Source organism: Geotrypetes seraphini, chromosome 11 (genome assembly GCF_902459505.1).
Source record: "Geotrypetes seraphini chromosome 11, aGeoSer1.1, whole genome shotgun sequence".
Classification (NCBI taxonomy): Eukaryota; Metazoa; Chordata; class Amphibia; order Gymnophiona; family Dermophiidae; genus Geotrypetes; species Geotrypetes seraphini.
In genome coordinates, this window is record NC_047094.1 from 66,952,913 (window position 1) to 66,972,365 (window position 19,453).

Genomic DNA, 19,453 nt, shown 5'->3' on the forward strand with positions numbered 1-19,453 from the left:
GGGCTCTTCAGTTTGGAAAAGAGAAGGCTAAGGGGAGATATGATTGAGTCCTGAGTGGAGTAGAACGGATACAAGTGGATTGATTTTACACTCCATCAAAAATTACAAAGAGTAGGGGACACTCAATGAAACTGCAGGGAAATACTCAGTGGTGTACCTAGCATATGTGATACCCGGGGCCCATCATTTTTTGACACCCCCCCCATCTGTACGAAAAACATGATTTTTAGTAACAAGCCACATGTCACACATGAGTACCTAGGAAAAGGCAGCATCTTACATACTGCAGTGAGCAGTACAACATCAATACACCCATTGTAAAACTAAACAAGCCAGACTAGTACAGATCAATCCTGCAGTCAATCCTAACAAAAAAACATCTTTCGAACACACAGAACACAGAAAACACCTTCGCCTAGTATGGAATATGTCATCACAAACTAACCCCTCCCCCTTTTACAAAACTGTAGTGTGAAATTTAGCCACGGTGGTAACAGCTCTGACGCTCATAGAATTCTGAGCATCAGAGCTGCTACCACCATGGCTGGCGCTAAAAAACGCTCCACAGTTTTGTAAAAGGGGGGATAAAATAGAAATACATAGACAAAGGTTAAATTGAACCAGTAAGAAGCTGGACTCTGCATAGAGTGCACCACAGAAACAGTGACACATGTCTCCTAAAGCAATAAATAAATACAAATTTTTTTCTAACTTTGTCTTCTGTGGTTTCTGCTTTCCTCTTCTTCTTGTAACTCTCTTCCTTCCATCCACTGTCTGCCGTCTCTCTTCCCCTATATGGCATCTTCTCTCCTTCTATGCCCCTTCCAGAAACTGTATGCCATCCCTTCCATCTCTCCTTTCACCCCCTTTGGTCTGGCATCTCTCTCCTCTCCTTCCCTCTCCTACACCTCTCCTCTGCAATCCCTTTCCCTTTATTCCCTCATTTTCCTTTTCTGCATCTGTCTAGATTACGTTCTTACTACCCTCTCATCAATGTCCTTTACTGTCTACCTAAAGCTTACTACCTCTTTCCCTCACCCCTCTAGTGTTTCCCTAACTCAATCCTTTTCTCCCCATAATGTGCCCTCCTTTTATTTATCCCCTCCTTCCATCAAGTACCCTCTTTCTCCAACCCTTCCATCTAGTACCTTCTCTCTTTGTCCACTTCCATCCAGCGTCTGCTCCTCTCTTTCTCTCCTCCCATTTCCTTCCTGCATTTTCTCCCTTATCTCTCCTATCTGCACTCCATCCAGAATAGGCTCCCCAATGTCTGCCCTTTCTCTCACCATCCACCCCTCTTCAATCAGCATCTGTCCCCTTTCTCTCCCTCTAATATCCTTCCCCCTTATGTCACTCCCCCTTTCTCTGTACATCTATTCTATCAGCACCACCCTTCAATACCACCCTGCCCCCTTTATTTACCTCCACCACTCTTCCATTCCAGCAATCCTGCTCCTTTCTCTCCCTTTATGCAGCAAGGTCCCACGATGATTGTAGCTGCCGGCTGCCAGTCCATCCAACTCCGACATACTTGCTCTGGAGCGGACTCAGCAGCCGTATGCTGGAAGGTCCCGCGATGACTCATCTGCTGACTCTGCTCCAGAAGAAGTAAGTTACGTCGGAGGGGGTGGACCCGGCAGACGCAGGGAGTTGTGGCAAAGTCCCTCAATGACTGCGTCTGCTGGGTCCACTCCCTCCGATGTAACTTACTTCTTCCGGAGCAGAGCTGGCAGACGAGTCAGTGCGGGACCTTCCTGCACCTCAGCACAGCTGCCGACTCTGCTACAGCAAAAGTAAGTCAGAGGTAACGTGACCATTTATTTATTTCATCAAAAGGTGACATCTATTAATTGACTGTGTATCCTTTCTTTCTGCACTCAGGCCTAACAATTGTCCCTTTCTATTCCCTCCCTCCTTCCTTCTCATGTCCTTAGTGCCCCCAGTGCCTCCGTCCCGTGTCCATGGTGCCCCCAGTGCCTCCTTCTTGTGACCATGGTGCCCCCACTGCCTCTGTCCCATGTCCATGGTGCCCCCAGTGCCCCCATCCTGTGTCCTTAGTGCCCCCAGTGCCTCTGTCCTGTGTCCATAGTGCCCCCAGTGCCTTCTTCCCGTGTCCATAGTGCCCCCAGTGCCTCCTTCCCGTGTCCATGGTGGCCCCAGTGCCTGCTTCCCGTGTCCATAGTGCCCCCAGAGCCTTCTTCCCGTGTCCATAGTGCCCCCAGTGCCTCCTTCCCGTGTCCATGGTGGCCCCAGTGCCTGCTTCCCGTGTCCATAGTGTCCCCAGTGCCTCCGTCCCGTGTCCATGGTGCCCCCAGTGTCTCCTTCTCGTGTCCATGGTGCCCCCAGTGCCTCCATCCCGTGTCCATGTTGCCCCCAGTGCCCTCATCCTGTGTCCTTAGTGCCCCGGTGCCTCTGTCCTGTGTCCATAGTGCCCCCAGTGCCTTCTTCCCGTGTCCATAGTGCCCCCAGTGCCTCCTTCCCGTGTCCATGGTGCCCCCAGTGCCTCCTTCCCGTGTCCATGGTGCCCCCAGTGCCTCTATCCCATGTCCATGGTGCCCCCAGTGCCTCCGTCCTGTGTCCATAGTGCCCCTAGTGCCACCTTATGTCCTCCCCACTACCTCCCAGATTTTGGCCAACCCAAAGCTAGCCTGTCTGTCTACCTATCTCCCTCCCTCGATAAAGCCAACAAGCTTGCCTGCCTACAACCTGCCCTCCCTGCTGCGGGAAAAAAAAAAAGCACCTCTCCCCTTCCTTTCCCCCGGCTGCGCCGCTACGATCCGACCTCCTCCCGCTGACAAGAAGTCTTAGCGACGTCAATTCTGACGTCAGAGAGGACGTTCTGGGCCAGCCAATCACTGCCTGGCTGGCCCAGAATGTCCTCTCCGACGTCAGAATTGACGTCGAAAAGACTCGGTGGGAGGAGGTAAAATCGTAGTGGCGTGGCTGGGGGAAAGGAAGGGGAGAGACCTGGCCGGCTGTGCACCCCCGCAAGCCGTGCACCCTGGGCGGACCTCCCCCCCTCTTGGTACGCCACTGGAAATACTTTTAAAACCAATAGGAGGAAATATTTTTTCACTCAGAGAATAGTTAAGCTCTGGAACGTGTTGTCAGAGGTTGTGGCAAGAGCTTTTTAAAAGTCCATAGTCGGTTATTGGAGAAAGATATGGGGGAAGCCACTTCTTGCTCTGGATCGGTAGCATGGAATATTGCTACTCCTTGGGTTTTGGCCAGTTACTAGTGACCTGGATTGGCCACTGTGAGAACAGGATACTGGGCTTGATGGACCATTGGTCTGACCCAGTAAGGCTATTCTTATGTTTTTATGTTCTGGTGGCTCCACTGGCTGACCTTTTCAATGCTTCTCTACAGTCAGGAGTGGTACTGGAGGACTGGAGAAGAGCAGATGTAGTCCCTCTCCACAAAAGTGGAGGTAAGGAAGAAGTAGAAAATTACAGGCTAGTAAGTCTGACTTTTGTGGTAAGCAAACTAATGGAAACGCTTTTAAAACAGAGAATAGTGAAGTTTCTGGAATCTGGTGGATTACAGGGTGGAGGCAACATGGATTCAGTAGAGGTAGGTCTTGTCAAACAAATCTGATCCATTTCTTTGACAGGGTGACCAGAGAATTGGATAGAGGGAGTGTGCTAGATGTGGTGTATTTTGATTTTAGCAAAGCCTTTGACAGTGTTCCACACAGACTTCTAATACATAAATAAACTGAGTGCCCTCAAGATGGGTCCCAAAGTGATGGGCTGGGTCAGTAACTGGTTGAGTGGAAGGCAATAGAGTGTAGTGGTCAATGGAAATCACTTTTAGGAAAGGGATGTTGCCAGTACTGTGCCTGAAGGTTCTGTTCTTGTGCCTGTTCTTTTTAACATGTCGATGCGATGACATCACATGCATGTGTGACATCATCACATCAACATTTGTGCATGTGCAGATGCCTTCCAGACGCGACCCTGAAGCTGTCACTTCGGTGGGGGATCCTGGAGGAGGGGGGAAGAGGAGGAGAGACACCGATGAGGAAGAGAGTTGTCAGCGCCAGCTGACTGCCTACAGAATGTGTCTCTTGCTGCAAGAGGCACATCCTATAAGCAGTCAGCCAATGCCTCTCCTCCTTACCGGTGTCTTGTCAGGGCACATAGTTTGTGATACACTGTTCTACATGAATAGCTTGTTAATTTTTTTAAAAAAACAACAGTTTATCACTATTACCAGACATATTAACATAGACACAGGCTGAACTAGACAGCTCTGTCACTGGGTTATACGCCTCACATGTATAGTTTCCCTGGTTATGTAAGGTTACATCAATAAGAACTAACTTCCCTTCATGGCTTTTTAAGGCACCATTTAAAGTCAAGGTATAGGTTAGGGCTGGGATAGACTCGGTCACACAATTTAATGATAGTTGTGACTTCAGAGGTTGGGTTATGGGTCACTGAGGGGTAATTTTCACATTGTTTGGGCCATCTATAAGAAAATAAAAATATAAAATTTTACTTAAGCAAAATCAATGAGAGAAAACAGAATAAAACTGATATGAGGCTGGAGTTACTTACAGTATACTATCAGTTTGTAAGGGTCACTTGTACTGTGGCTGACAGGGTTCATGACCTCACACTGATAGTTTCCCGAATCAGTGGTGGAGACATTAGATATGGTTAGAGTTCTGTTCTCTTGAGACAAACTCATTCTGTCATCTGATGTGAGTCTCTGGCTGTCTTTAAACCACAGAACTGTTTGGGCAGCGATTGAGGTGCCACATGTTAATGCTAAAGAGTCTCTTTGCTCCACAGGATGGGTGAGGTTGGCTGTGACACTGGGTTTGCTCAATTTTTCTGTAATCAAAGGAAAAGGAGGATTTTTACATACTGTTTTTCAAAATTCAGTCTGGAAGGTGCACAGAAGTATGAACAGAGAGAGATGGAGAGATGGGGAAGGACTTCTATGGTATAGAAACATAGAAACATAGAAGATGACGGCAGAAAAGGGCCATAGCCCATCAAGTCTGCCCACTCCAATGACCCACCCCCCTTTACATCCTTAGAGATCCTACGTGAATATCCCATTTACTTTTAAACTCTGACATGCTGCCGGCCTCAATCACCTGCAGTGGGAGTTCGTTCCAACGATCGACCACTCATTCTATGAAAAAATACTTTCTGGAATCACTATGAAATTTCCCTCCCCTGATTTTCAGCGAATGCCCTCTGGTGGACGAAGGCATATAAGACAGAAGATATCCTCTTCCACCTCGATCCTGCCTGTGATATATTTAAACGTCTCAATCATGTCTCCTCTCTCTCATCGTTCCTCGAGTGAGTTCAGTTGCAATTTATTCAGCCTTACTTCATACGGGAGATCCTTGAGCCCCGAAACCATCCTGGTGGCCATTCGCTGAACCGACTCAATTCTCAGCACATCTTTCCGGTAATGTGGTCTCCAGAATTGAACATAATATTCCAGATGAAGTCTCACCATGGACCTGTACAACGGCATTATGACTTCTGGCATCCTGCTGACAAAATCTCTATGGATACAACCCATCATTTGCCTTGCCTTGGAGGAAACCTTTTCCACTTGATTGGCAGTTTTCATGTCATCACTAATGATAACTCCTAAATCACGTTCTGCTGTGGTCCTAGCTAAGGTCTCACTATTCAGTGTGTAAGTTCTGCATGGATTTCTTCTATCCAGGAGCATTACTTTAAATTTTTTAGCATTGAAGCTGAGCTGCCAAGTCGATGTGTCCCAAATATGGCAAAACGGATCAGGATGTGCTGGAGTTAGCTTTGACGGCAACTCCCAACTGTGGGGAGTGAAACTGATGCCAGAAGGACTTCTAAAGTCTGTGGTTCTTGTTTTGATAATGATACATGACTGTTGGGCAGACTGGATGGACCATGCAGGATTTTATCTGCCATCATTTATTATGTTGCTATGGGGCTCATTTTCAAAAAAGAAAAAAATGTCTAAAATGGCATAAAGTGGCATTTGGCGTTTTTTGGCTAAAATGTCCCAAATCACTATTTTCAAAACCCATATTTTAGACATCTTTTTAGGTTATTAGTCTTCTGTTCCTCTAAATTCCAAAGGGACATGTTGAAGACGTGTTTTGGGCAGGCTTAGGGTGGGCTTAGGATTTGGATGTTTTGCAGTGATAATTATAATTGAACATTTACCAAAACGTCCAGGGTACCATTTAGATGTTTGGGGCGAGTGGAGACCCTCCCCTGCCCTCTTTTTTGCCCCCACTCCTTCTCGACCCCGCCATGCACACGCTCCCCTGACCTTCCCCCATACCTCTTTAATTTTCCTTGCATGAGCAGTATCATGAACTTGCTGCCCACATCATGATATTTCTCCCTCTGATGTCACTTCCTAGGCATGGGACCCGGAAGTGACATCAGAGAGGGTTGACACTGGTAACAAGTTCATGATGATGCTCACGCCAGGAAAATTAATGAGGTATGAGGGAAGGGGTGCATGCGTGCAGCAGGGTGGTTAGGAAGGAGCGGTTGGGGGGGGCATGGAGGATGATGAGTGCCCCCACCAAGCCCCAGGGTGTACCACCCTCCCTTACTATGCCAATGATAGTAGACCCTCCCGAACCCACACAAAACCTATTGTACCTACATAACAATGACACCTGCAGGCCAATTGTGGTGGTATACAAGTAGGTACAGTAAATCCAAAAGGGAGAGAGAGAATTTATATATGCTGAAAATGATAAAGCATTCAAGCAAAAGGAAAACCTCAAAATTAATAGCAGAGCTTATCCAAGTAAAAACTCTTTACATGTACTGAATGTGGTAAAAGCTTCAGTCAGAGAATCCACACACGAATCAAACTATTTACATGTATTTCAATGTGGTAAAAGCTTCCAATGTCATGTAGATATCACAAAACACTAGAAAATTCACAATATGAAACCATTCAAATATAGTAAATGTGATAAAAGCTTCGGACGTCAGACATATCTTACAGTCCACTGGAGAATTCACACAGGAGTGAAACCTTATGCGTGTACAGAATGTGGGAGCACCTTCAGGTAGAGAGAAGACTTCACTCAACATCAGAAAAGTCACATCAGACACATCTCATCAAACCAAGAAAATATGGTAGAAAGATACAGAAATTGTCCCTGTTTTAATGGGCTCGAGTAGCCAATTAAAAACAATTTCCAAACACATCTTGAGATAATGCCTTTAAATATTATACCACATGAGGGTCAAAATAGAAAGGAAGAGTAGCCTAATGGTTACTGAAGCTCCTTGTTACCCTGGCAAGTCACTAAACTATCCAAAGCCCCAGAGCCCACTAGGGACAGGGAAAGTACTTGTATATAATGTGTACAGCACTGCTTAAATCCAGTAGCACTATAGAAATGAATAGTAGTGGTATAGTAGTAGTAGTTGTAGTTTTGGAGGACTCACCATTCAGTTTTTGAAATGTGTACTTGGGACTTTTTTCTCTGTAAATATTTTATTAAATTTTACATACTATGCATAATATCCACAAACAAGTGAACAATATTAAAACAATAGATACAAAACATTAGTCATGAGATTCTGTAAAAATATTATGTTAACAAGCACCAAAAATAAATTAATCACAATATTTAAGTAAAGATTCCCAAATTTTATTAAATCTCCTCAAATTACCACACTTAACTGCAAGTATTTTCTCATATTTAGCATATAAACACACCAAATTCCACCAATTATTGTAATCTAACTCAGTGTTTTTCAACCTTTTTACACCTATGGACCGGCAGAAATAAAATAATTATTTTGTGGACCGGCATCGATCCATGGACCGGTGGTTGAATAACACTGGGCTAAGTCGTGGGCCAGACCCCGCCCATCTCTACCCAATATCCACCCCAGACCCTGCCCCCATACTAGTACTAATTGCACCTTGCACGTCCCGTGCCTCATCTGGAAGCCTTCCCTCTGACGTTGCAACATCAGAGAGAAGGCTTCCGGTTCAAGAGCAGGATGCCCGTAGGAGCCACTGCCTATGGCTTTGTGCACTGAATCAGTTAGGAAGAGGGAGCTGGCTCGAAGATAACGCTGCATCGATCGCACCGTGGACCGACGGTTGAAGAACACTGTTTTGGGCCTGATGCACGTGCTGGCCCTGTGGACTGGCAGGAAATTTCTGTGGACCGGCACTGGTCCATGGACCAGTGGTTGAAGAACACTGATCTAACTCACAACCAAATTTTTCAGACATTGGGCTTTATAAGTATCCAACTCAACATTCATATCAATAATACCACAAATAATCAATCTATAAGATAAAGGGTGTTGTGATAGAAAGCAACTCAGAAATGGATGACCAGACTTTATCCCAGTAATCAGCCACACAAGGGCATGTAAGGAACATATGTTCCATAGTGCTAACCTCCAACAAACATTCCTTTGTTTAGTGTCTTGGAACTTTTAAATGTGACGTTCACTGCAGTACCCCCTAGATTGCCCCTCTGCTCTGCTGATGTGTCTGTGTCCAGTTTGCTAATAATGCTGGCCCCTCCTACATCCCAATAGCTTGTTTGTGTGCATTTATTAAGACATTTTGTTTTTAATAATGGTCCTAAAAGATAGACACACAGAGCCAAAAACATTTTAAAAAATGGTCATTTTTGAAACAAAAAGTTAGATGTTTTTCTGATTTGAAAATGGTCATGTTCTCTACTATATTTTTGGACATTTTCTCCAAAATGTCCGAACTCAGACTTAGATGTCCTATTGAAATTGCCCTTCTATTTTACAGCCCTGTAGTACTTTAAACAACAGGCAATAGAATTTGAATAAGATTCAGCCTTTCAGTGTGTTTGTAGGTAGGCTGGTGTTATGTGGTCATATTTGTTCATGGAAAAGATTAATCTTAGTGCTGTATTTTGTATAGTTTGCGACTGTTCCTATGTTACTCTCTATGTTACTATGCATGTTACTGTGTGAAGGAACGGGTCACAAAGAGAAAAAGACCTCTGTCTCAGAGATCTACCATCAAAAAAAAGAGATTTTAATCTGAATTTTTAATGTTAGGTTTTAATTGTTAGGTTTTAATTTTAATTGTTACCAGTTTTTCCCACTGGTGCCCGTCCTTCGTTCAAATGTACCAAGTTAACAACTTACTTCTCATCAACATCTTATGTTATCTTTTTCACTTTCGCAGTCTTGTAACTCAAAGCGCAATCTCCTTTCTCTTCTCCTACTTATGCTCTGAATATCGTCGACTGTATAATGCTACTCATTGTGAAACCGTGTAATACACAGACCCTGTAACTCTCCTGTTACTATCACTAGATGTTCAATGCTATACTCTGTAATTCGCTGTCTGTACAGTTTCTCTTTATTGTAAACCGCCTAGAAGTCGCAAGATTGTTGGCGGTATATAAGAATAAAGTTATTATTATTATTATTAAATTGATTTATAGCATAAACTTAAAGCTCCATCTCAGATTCCAGAGGTGGAACCACTTCTGCAGCCACAAACAGCACCGACAATGAATAAAAACATTGAAAAAGAAAGATCACAGATCCATTTCTATAACCTGTTTCTCTGTTACTGCCACAAAACCTCAAACCTTTATAGTAACAACTCTGTAATTACAGCGGAAAATGACCTGTCTGCAGAGAATGCAAGGGATTTAGGTAATGATACTACAGTCAATGATACTGGTATCAGTGTTACTGCCAGTAGTAATGTTAAACACTGATGATACTGGAGCTGATTTCTAAGCTGGTTCTAAGGCCAGTGTTATACTAATGATACATCTAGTACTCATACCAGTATTGTGACACTCTGGTTCTGATTGCACTGGGACTGTTACTGGTATTACTGATATTAATATATATATACACAGTATATATACAGTATCTATATATCTATAAAGACAGTATTAAGGAGTGGAGGAGTAGCCTAATGGTTAGAGCAATAAACAAAGTTCAAATTCCCCTGCAACTCTGTGTAATCTTAGGCAAGTCACTTAACCTGAGGCAGTATCAGGTGCAAATTTAGATTGTGAGCCCTGCAGGGCCAGAAAATTACATTTATTGACTTCTATTCCATTTTAATCTTTCAGTTCTAGGCAGATTACAAAAAGAGATATCTGGGCATTTCCAGGGAATCACATTTCAAAGCTTATTATTAACCACAATCCAAAAAGGAGTTCAATAAAGGTTCAAAGCTTCTGTTAAAATTAAGCTAATTATTAGACAGACATTAGATTAGCACTGCAAAACAAATTTGCTAAATAACATTGTTTTGATTTGTTTATGGAATATTCCATAATCTGATACAGCACCTAAGATTCTAACAGTTGTTTATATGCCTTGCACTAATGCAGGCTGGTTAGGCCAAAACACGGACGTGTCGAGTCTATATTTGAACTAATAAAACTGTTTGGAACCCAGAAGTCACCTTTGCTGCTCTTTCTTCTTTCTCCGGTGTGAGAAGGGATTTGTCTCCTTTGCTTCTACCTAGGATTTTGACCACATCTTTATCTGGTTTTGCTGCTTGGAATGACAGTAGGCCTTCTAACTTTTTTAGCCTTTTTAGTTTTTTGGGGGTTGAAAAGTAAGAAAAGGGATACATGTTTTTCTGAGGCCATTTTGCTTCTTTTGGTGTGAATCTATTGTTTAGATAAATTGGGGCTTAGCCCTGTAGTACTTTAAACAACAAGCAATAGAATTTGAATATGATTCAGCCTTTCACGGGGAGCCAGTGGTTTTTAGGTAGGCTGGTGTTATGTGGTCATATTTGTTAATGGAAAAGATTAATCTTAGTGCTGTATTTTGTACAGTTTGTAACTGTTTTATGATTGATGCTGGACATGGTAGGTAAAAGATGTTGCAATAATCCAGCAATCCCAAGATTAGTGTTTGGACTAGGAGACAAAATTGTGATTCCTCAAAAAATAACCTACAGTACCATAATGTACATCACTTCAATAGCCCTCAGGTGTGCTGTATTTTCTCACAAAACTGTATTTTTCACTGATTGTCCAGTTTTATTTAATGTGAATCGCCTAGAACTGCTGGTGTTGGCGGTATTCAAGAATAAAGATATTATTATTACTATTATCACTACTAACAGGTTAAGTACCAGCTCTTCCCACTAACCAGACAGTGTAAGGGTGATTAGGGCGATATTCAGCATTAGTCTCAGGTTAAGGGCCACTGAATATCAGTGCTTAGGCAGCCATAAGTCATTTAATCAGGCAAGAGCCTCTCCTGCCCAGTTAAATTGTTCTGAATATTAGGCAAAGTATTAATACAGTACATTATTCACCATCTTACTACTCATGTATTGTAAATTCTTGATTTTCCCATTCCTTCATGCTCTTTTTCCAGTTTTATTTATTTTTTCTTCAATTCATAATTTCTAGCTGGGTGATAAAAAATGTTTTAAAATCACTCACCGTAGACTGTTATGGTTACTGTGGCTACTACGTCTTGTATATTTGTTTGAATTTGCACAGTGTAACTGCCATTGTCTTTTATATTAACTCCTGAGATCTCCATGGAACCGTTTGGAAATCCCCTCACCCGACCCTCATAAGGAGAAAAAACTGTTTCAGGAGGTGTTCTAAATGGGTTATAACGCAACATCTGATTTGTATTTATGCTCTCCCCTTTGTACCAGTTGAATCCCTCAATATCTCCAGAGACACCATCGACAGACAACAGAACATTCTCTCCCACCGCTGCAATCTTTGGTATGGGGACAACAGACACTGCAGAAACCTGCTGGCTCCACAAACCCAGAAATGCTGAAAATGCAGGAAAGAAAAAGAGAAATTTAGATACACAGAATAATTAGAAACATTTATCCACACACTTAGATCTGCAGTTGTATAAAATAATCACATGCAAACACCCCCCCCCCCCCCATAATACCTTCTTTGATATCCACTGGGAGAACAGAGCAAGTTGTAATGCTATCATACTGTATATCTCTATATACTACACACCAGAGGAACAATTAACTCTACAACTTTACAGCACCTTCCTGTTCAATTATATATTCACTTGAGAGTCAATGTACATAAGAAACAGCCTAAAATCAATTACAGTAATTACTGTATTTATTAGTTCCCCAATCGCTAAGGATAGGTTCTTAGCAAAATATTGTACACTAGTGTTTTATCCCGTTACATTCGTTACAGTAGCGGGTGCTAGAATAGCCCCACCTATACCCTGACCCTGACTCTGACCCCACCCATGCCCCGCCTCTATCATGCCCGGACTCTGCCTCCCACTGATCACAGTCCCACCATCTCACCTTTCACCATTTCCTTTGTACCCTTTTGGCCCTCCTGACAGGGTCTTTATTTACCGGAGGCGGCAGCAGCAGTCCTGACGTACCAACCTTTCCTCCCTCAGTGCCCCAAAGCAGCAGTGGTCCTACCATTTCCATCTCTCCCTTTCCCCCTTTCACACCCTCTACCATCTCTCTCTGACCCTGTTTAACCTCTTTTGCCATCTTTCCCTTTCTTGTCCCCCTCTGTCCTTCTCCAAGACCATCTCTCTCTCCTGCCCCCTCCACACTCCCTGAAGTCTATCTCTCCCTATCCCCTACCATCTCTCCTGGTCCCCCTAGTAGCCCCTCTGTCCTTCTCATCCATCTGTCTCTGTCTCTCTCTTCTCACCTCCTGCCTCTGCGGAGCTCTCGCAGCTCCTCCTCGTCCTCCTCCAGCCAGGCTTCAGCCATCTTCCGCCGCAGCTTGCAGCCGCCGACAGCCGCCGCGGCCAACATCCGCCTTGGGGGATTCTCACGCATGCGCACTCCTACCTGCGGTGCCCTACAGCGCATGGAAAACGGGAGCACGCAGGTGGGAGTGCGCATGCGTGCTTAGGGCTTTATTATATTAGATAAGAACATGAGTTGCCATACTGGGACAGACTGAAGGTCCATCATGCCCATTATCCTGTATCCAACCCAGGTCATGAGTGCCTGACAAAATCCCACAGAGTAAAACAGATTTTATGCTGCTTTTCCTTGGAATAAGCAATAGATTTTCACAAGTCCATCTTAATAATGGAGTTACAAAATTAAGAAAGAATCAAATACAAAATCAATACGTAGTTATTATTGTCATAGTGCTTTGCAAAATAAAAAGTTCTCAGAGCACACAAACTTAAATAAGAAGAAATTAATTTTAAGTGAGAAGGGAGCTTAGTTACATGGAATAGAGCAGTGGTCTCAAACATGCGGCCCGGGGGCCACATGTGGCCCGCCAGGTACTATTTTGAGGCCCTTGGTATATTTATCATAATCACAAAAGTAAAATAAAAGTTTCTTGATCAAATGTCTCTTTAGATATAAATGACAATATTATTATTAAGACTAAGGCAAAAGGAAAGATTTATAAACTATTATTTTTACCTCATGCAAAATTGTCATTTCTATAATAAGACATTAACTATTTTTTCTGAAGCCCTCCAAGTACCTACAAATCCAAAATGTGGCCTTGCAGAAGGTTTGAGTTTGAGACCACTGGAATAGAGGGATGAATCAGAAATTCACTTAAAATGAATTCCTCCAACAGAAGGGAATTCAAGCATAAAACAATGTCACACGTTCAAAAATGTGATGAAGTCAGGGCAGCACAATCACGTCAAAAAATCTTTAAGTTTGTTTACCTAAAGATTTTTTGATGTGATTGTGCTATCCTGACTTCAACACGTTTTTGAACGTGTGACATTCATTTCAAGCCTACTTCTGGTACGCCGAGAAGCCATTTTGGATGCAGGATCTTTGAAGCGTACAGCTCAAGTTGAAGGTATATTTTTTTGAGTTTTTGTTTCTTAAGTTCTGTGTTTTGTATTTTCTTTATTTTGTAGCATTTCCCCTGACGAAACTTTGATAGCAAAACAGGGGCCCTGTCTGGAGTTTGCTAAAGAAAATCTTTATGAGGATTGAAGCTTTTCCCTGCACAAAAAATGCCGATGTGAGAAATAGTAAACCGGTATGTCCTGCCTTGCCTTTCCTGCCAACCTGTACGGAGGAGACATCTGCAACAGATAAGTTTTGGTTTTCCTTTACTTTGCGCTTGTTAAATTATTTCACCAGTATTGCACTGATATGCGGTTTGCTTTTTTTGAGAATATTAAGTAAAGGAGTGCAACTGATGATTTGAGAAAAGTAATTAAAATAGTGGAGTTTTTTGTTGATCGAGGACGTGTTTTCGACTTCAAACTACTTTTTGAAGTTGATATGTCTGGAGGATCAGTAACTTTTGTCTGAATCCAATGTAATACTGTGATAAGCGGACTATGCCTGCTAGGAGTGTCCCTAGCTCAGATTCTAGGTTAAGTCCTGACACAGTTCAGAATCTGCCTTTTTCCCCATATTCTGCCACTCTGTCTGAATTTCCTGCTAGGGCCAGTAGAGGGAGTAAGAAAGCAGCAGTGCTGAATTCCCATCCCCCTCTGAGTCACAAGATGAATCTCAGGAAATCCTTTTCACCTGAGGGTTGGGGGCGGGGCTGCAAGCTATTTTCTCTGAAGGCCAGGCTCCTAGAGAGACAGAAGGGAGAGGAACAGCAACAGGGAAGGTCGCAAGGCTCAGGGTTGAGAGCTCCTGATGGCAGACCAGCTCCAGAGGACATGGAGATTACTGAGGCTGAAGGAGAATTGCCTACCAGCCTGAGTGAGGAACCATTGGCTATGGAATTAGAAACAAGCCCTGAAGCCAGTGTTGAAATGACTCCTGATTATACTCCCATGGAAGTTTGCACCACAAAAGCAAGTACTATTTGAATTTTTGCTGGAGTTTGTTTTGGACTTTTCTTTGGGTTTTTTGCTGTCTGAATTAATCTTGCTCAAGTTAAAGAGTGGATTAGACTATGCTAAATTAAGCAAGGACTTTTCTTTTGGAAGTTTGGAGTTTTCTTCCTTGAAAGTTAAATAATGTTTTTTTTTCTTTTTGGAATTGAAGCATGCTTGCTGTGCTGAGACAGTGGGGTAAGCCCCGTGTTACATGGTGGGATAGCGGGCCTAAGTTCAGGCAAGAATAAGACCACACGGCGCACACTGTCCTTCCAGCCTCAAGCGGCTGAAGAAGCCAGTACTTTTGTATTGTCTTGTGATTTTGATTTTTTTGAAAAAAAAGTGTTTTACTTTCCTGCTTTGATTAGGAACTCTACTTGGACTATAATTGGAATGAGAGTTTGTTTAAGTTTGATTTTTTTTGAGTTTCTTAACCAGAGACTTCTTTTTGGAACTTTGTGCTTGATGCTATGAAAGTTTTGTAATCCTGACAAGCAACTTATGGTTTTTCTTTATTTTGAACAATTAAATACAAACCTGAATTATTGTTTGAAAGCTGTCCCTTCTTCTGAAACGTGAAAACAAGTCATCCTTGTGAGACATGCAGAAACTCACAAGAGTTTAATTGTGGCCAGTATTCCCAGGCCCTCTGCCTGGAGAGTGCGGGTTACAATACTGAGATCTTTTTCTCCACTTTAAATAGTTTGCAATGGTATCCTCTTAATATAGTACTCCCCCGATATTTGCAGGGGTTCCGTTCCAGGAATCCCCACGAATGTTGAAAAACCGCAAATACAGTTTTTAGCAGGGCAGCCGGAGAGGCTGCTTTGACACACAGCTTCTGATTGGTGAGGCCTGACTTTAGTACAGGAAGAGGCCGTCGGAGCATACCACGACTGATTTCTTTCACTCGCCGGCACTCCAGCTGCCCTCTCCTGCTGCCCTCTCCTGCCCGGTCATTCACAGTCAGAAAATGGCCAGCACGAGGGGGCGTGGCTTGGCGCGCACACAAAATGGACGTGTGATCGCGGCGCTCCTCTTACCTGGGCAACGGCTGAATAAAAAAGTTTATCATTGCGGCTTGTATTTCGGCGAAAAAGTGTGGAGGGAAGTGCGGGAGCATGGCGAGTACGAGGCAGAGTAAAAATGAAACCGGAGGAGCGGCGAAGAGGCAAAAGTCGGATCAAATTACTCCGTGTAAGGTTCCGCTTCCGGGGGATGAGTCGGAAGAGCTAAGTAAAGCCGAAGTTATGGGGGAATTAAGACAAATAAAACAAATGTTGAAAGAAAACGTTAACAGCATGGCGGAAATGAAGGAAGAAATATTGAATATACATAGGCAGATGGAAGTGACAAACAAAAGAACAACGGATCTAGAAGCTAAAATGGAGGTTTTGGAATGTGCAGAAAGAAGATGTAAAAATGACAGTTTGGAAATTACTCAATTGAAAAATCAGCTGGAAGATTATGAAAACCGTGGTAGAAGGAAAAATGTAAAACTTTTTGGAATACAAGAAAATTTGGAAGGAGGAAATGCCATACAGTTTTTAGAAAATTTAATACCTAAAATACTGCAGTTGGATTTCAAACAGCCTTTAGAAATAGAACGTGCACACAGAATTCCAACAAAGCATGTGGAGAACCAAGGGAGACCAAGGCCACTGATATTCAAGATGTTAAGATATCAGCAAGCAATAGAAATTTTAAATGCTGCCAAGAAAGATAAAAATTTAAATTATAAAGGGTCCAAAATATGGTTTTTACCAGATTTTGCTAAAAATACAGCAAACATTAGGAAGAAATTCCTTGATCTGAGACCTCAATTAAAGGAAAAAGGATATAAATATGGGTTATATTACCCAGCAAAAATGAAGGTATCTTGTGGGGATAAATCTTTGTATTTTGTAGACCCGGAAAAGCTAAAGACCGTTCTTTCAAAATCAGAACCTATGTCATTTTAGCACAATGGGTGTTGAAATGAAGGGAAAAATATTAAGACTGGTTTGGTGGATATGGAACAAAAAGTTTAATATAAAGAACTATGGGACTTTGGTTTGTTGAAGAAAGAGGAATATGAAATAAAGAACAGGAAATAAAAATGGACAAGGGAAAAAGACAATAAAAGAATGTAAAGAAGAAAAAAGCAAGAAGGATGCACTGGAAAGTCATGAGACTGAACTTTAGGAGACTGAAGGATGGATGGCTGGAGTAAAGAGTGAACAGGAAGGAATAAAGGACTTGACTAATTAACAAAAGGAGAAAAGTGAAGAATGGACAAGACAATAAATAGATGTGAAGAAGAAGAAAGCAGAATGGATAGACTAAAAGGATATTAAATAAAATGACAATTGGCAGTCAAGAGTCTTAAGAGAGGATGGATGTAGCTAAGAAATAAATATGAAAGTTCAGTTAATTTAATAAGTCAGTAAATGAAAAGTAATGAATGAAAAGACAACAAGAAGAAGAATGTAGAATGGACTAATTATAGACAGAAAAGTTATATGACATTTAGATGCAAGTAAAGGAAAGGAAAATGAATAATATACAAGAAAGATACATAAGAATTTATTGGTAATTGAAGGAGATGACTAAAAGATCAAATGTAAAGATTGATTTTGTAATATTATAGTTTTAAAAGGATTGGATTTAATTTGGAAAAGAGGAAATATTAAAAAAAAAATTATAAAGTGAAAATTTTATTTTTCAGAATGAAATAAAAATGTTTATATATAAATAGAAGATAAAAACTTATAAAATTGAAAGCAGGGGTAGCAGTTCTTATAAATAAAAAGTGTATGGCTAATTTTAAGGTAGTAAATTCGGATCCACATGGAAGATGGTTACATGTTGATATGAGTATAGGAAATAATACCCTGACATTGTTCAATATATATGCCCCTAATTCGAATCAATCAGAATTTTTAAAAAAGTTGCAGAGTATGTGGTTACCACTGGCTGCTTCTAATTTTGTGGTGGCTGGAGATTTTAATGCTGTAATGGATCCATTAATGGATAAAAAACCAGGTAAAAGTATAAAATCTTTAGGTTTAGATAATTTGGTTCAATCATGTGATTTGAAGGATATATGGCGTATTCTTCATTTTAATGATCAGGAATTTTCATTTTGGTCACAGGTTCATAAATCATTTTCAAGAATAGATTATATTTTTATTTCATCACATAAGATGCAACAAGTGATTAAGGCTTCCGTTGATCCCATTATTATTTCGGATCATGCGGGAGTATGGATAGAATTACATTTAGATCAATTAGAAAATAGAAGACCTCTTTGGAGATTTGATAATGCATTGCTTGTGGATGACAAATTTTTGGAAAATTTTAAAACACAAATTAGTGATTTCTTTCAAATTAATTTAGTGGAGGATACATCTATTGAAAATGTATGGGACGCATTTAAAGCGACTATGAGAGGTCATATTATATCTTATTCGGCTTTTGTTAGGAAACAGATTAAAATGCAGTATATAGAGTTAGAAAAAGAAATTAAAGTACTAGAAACTAAATTGGTAAGTAAATGGGAACATGAGGTATTACAAGCTCTTTTGAAAGCAAAAGGTAAATATAATGAATTAGCTTCAAAAATGATAAGAAGAGATTTGTTTTCCAAACAGACAATGTATTATGGAAATTCTAATAAGGCGGGAAGATTATTGGCGAATTATCTTAAAGCAAAAAAAAGAAGAACTAACATTAATGGGATAAAAGATGATAATGGTATAATAACAAATCAAACGGATATAATTTTAAAACAATTTCTAAAATTTTATAAGGACCTGTATTCTTCCGAGCCTTATTTGGAGAGGCAAAAAGATGGTAAAAATTTTTTAGATTTAATTAATGGACCTAAGGTTCCTGATCATATAAAACGGAGTTTAGATGAACCTATATTATTAAAAGAATTAGAAAAAGCATTGAGATCTCTTAGAGTTGGATCCGCTCCAGGTGGTGATGGTTATACAGTAGAATTTTATAAAACATTTCAAAATGTCCTTTCCCCATATTTACTAAATTTATATCAGACACAACTTGTAAAAGGTGATATTAAAGGTACTATGGCTGAATCAGTAGTAATTGTTTTGCCTAAGCCAAATAAAGATCCTACTTTGGTTTCGAACTACAGGCCTATATCTTTAATAAATGTGGATAATAAACTTTTGGCAAAAATTTTGGCTTTGAGATTAGCCAAAGCTCTCCCACATATTATAGACACGCATCAGACTGGTTTTGTTGCTAAAAGGCATTCCTCTAATAACTCTAGATTATCGTTTCATATGTTAAATTTATCAAAAAAAAATGGATGAACCGGCTTTTACAGTTTCATTGGATGCAGAAAAAGCGTTTGATAGGGTAGAATGGAATTTTATGTATCAGGCTTTAGAATGGTTTGGTATAGGTTCTGGATTTATACAAATGGTAAAAATATTGTATAGCTTCCCGATTGCAAGATTAAATATTAACAATATGTTATCTGAAGGTTTTAAATTGCAGAGGGGAGTTAGACAAGGTTGTCCTTTATCTCCTTTGTTATTTGATGTTGTATTAGAACCCTTATTGTTAGCAATACAGCAAGCAAGGGGGATACAGGGTATTCCATATTCTGATATGGAATATAAAATTTCGGCATATGCGGATGATATTTTACTTTA

General features: G+C 41.1%; 1 protein-coding gene across 3 annotated transcripts in view; it reads right to left on the bottom strand.

Annotated features, from left to right (window-relative positions):
* The window catches only part of LOC117369136 (carcinoembryonic antigen-related cell adhesion molecule 1-like), a 56,994-nt gene that overhangs the window by 15,188 nt on the left and 22,353 nt on the right, over positions 1 to 19,453 (bottom strand). For all 3 annotated transcript variants that reach the window (XM_033963181.1, XM_033963179.1, XM_033963180.1), the window contains exons 3-4: positions 11,435 to 11,785; positions 4,563 to 4,841 (exon numbers count right to left, since the gene is read on the bottom strand). In XM_033963181.1, coding sequence (XP_033819072.1) covers positions 4,563 to 4,841; positions 11,435 to 11,785 — 630 coding nt within the window. The remainder of the gene's footprint in view (positions 1 to 4,562; positions 4,842 to 11,434; positions 11,786 to 19,453) is intronic.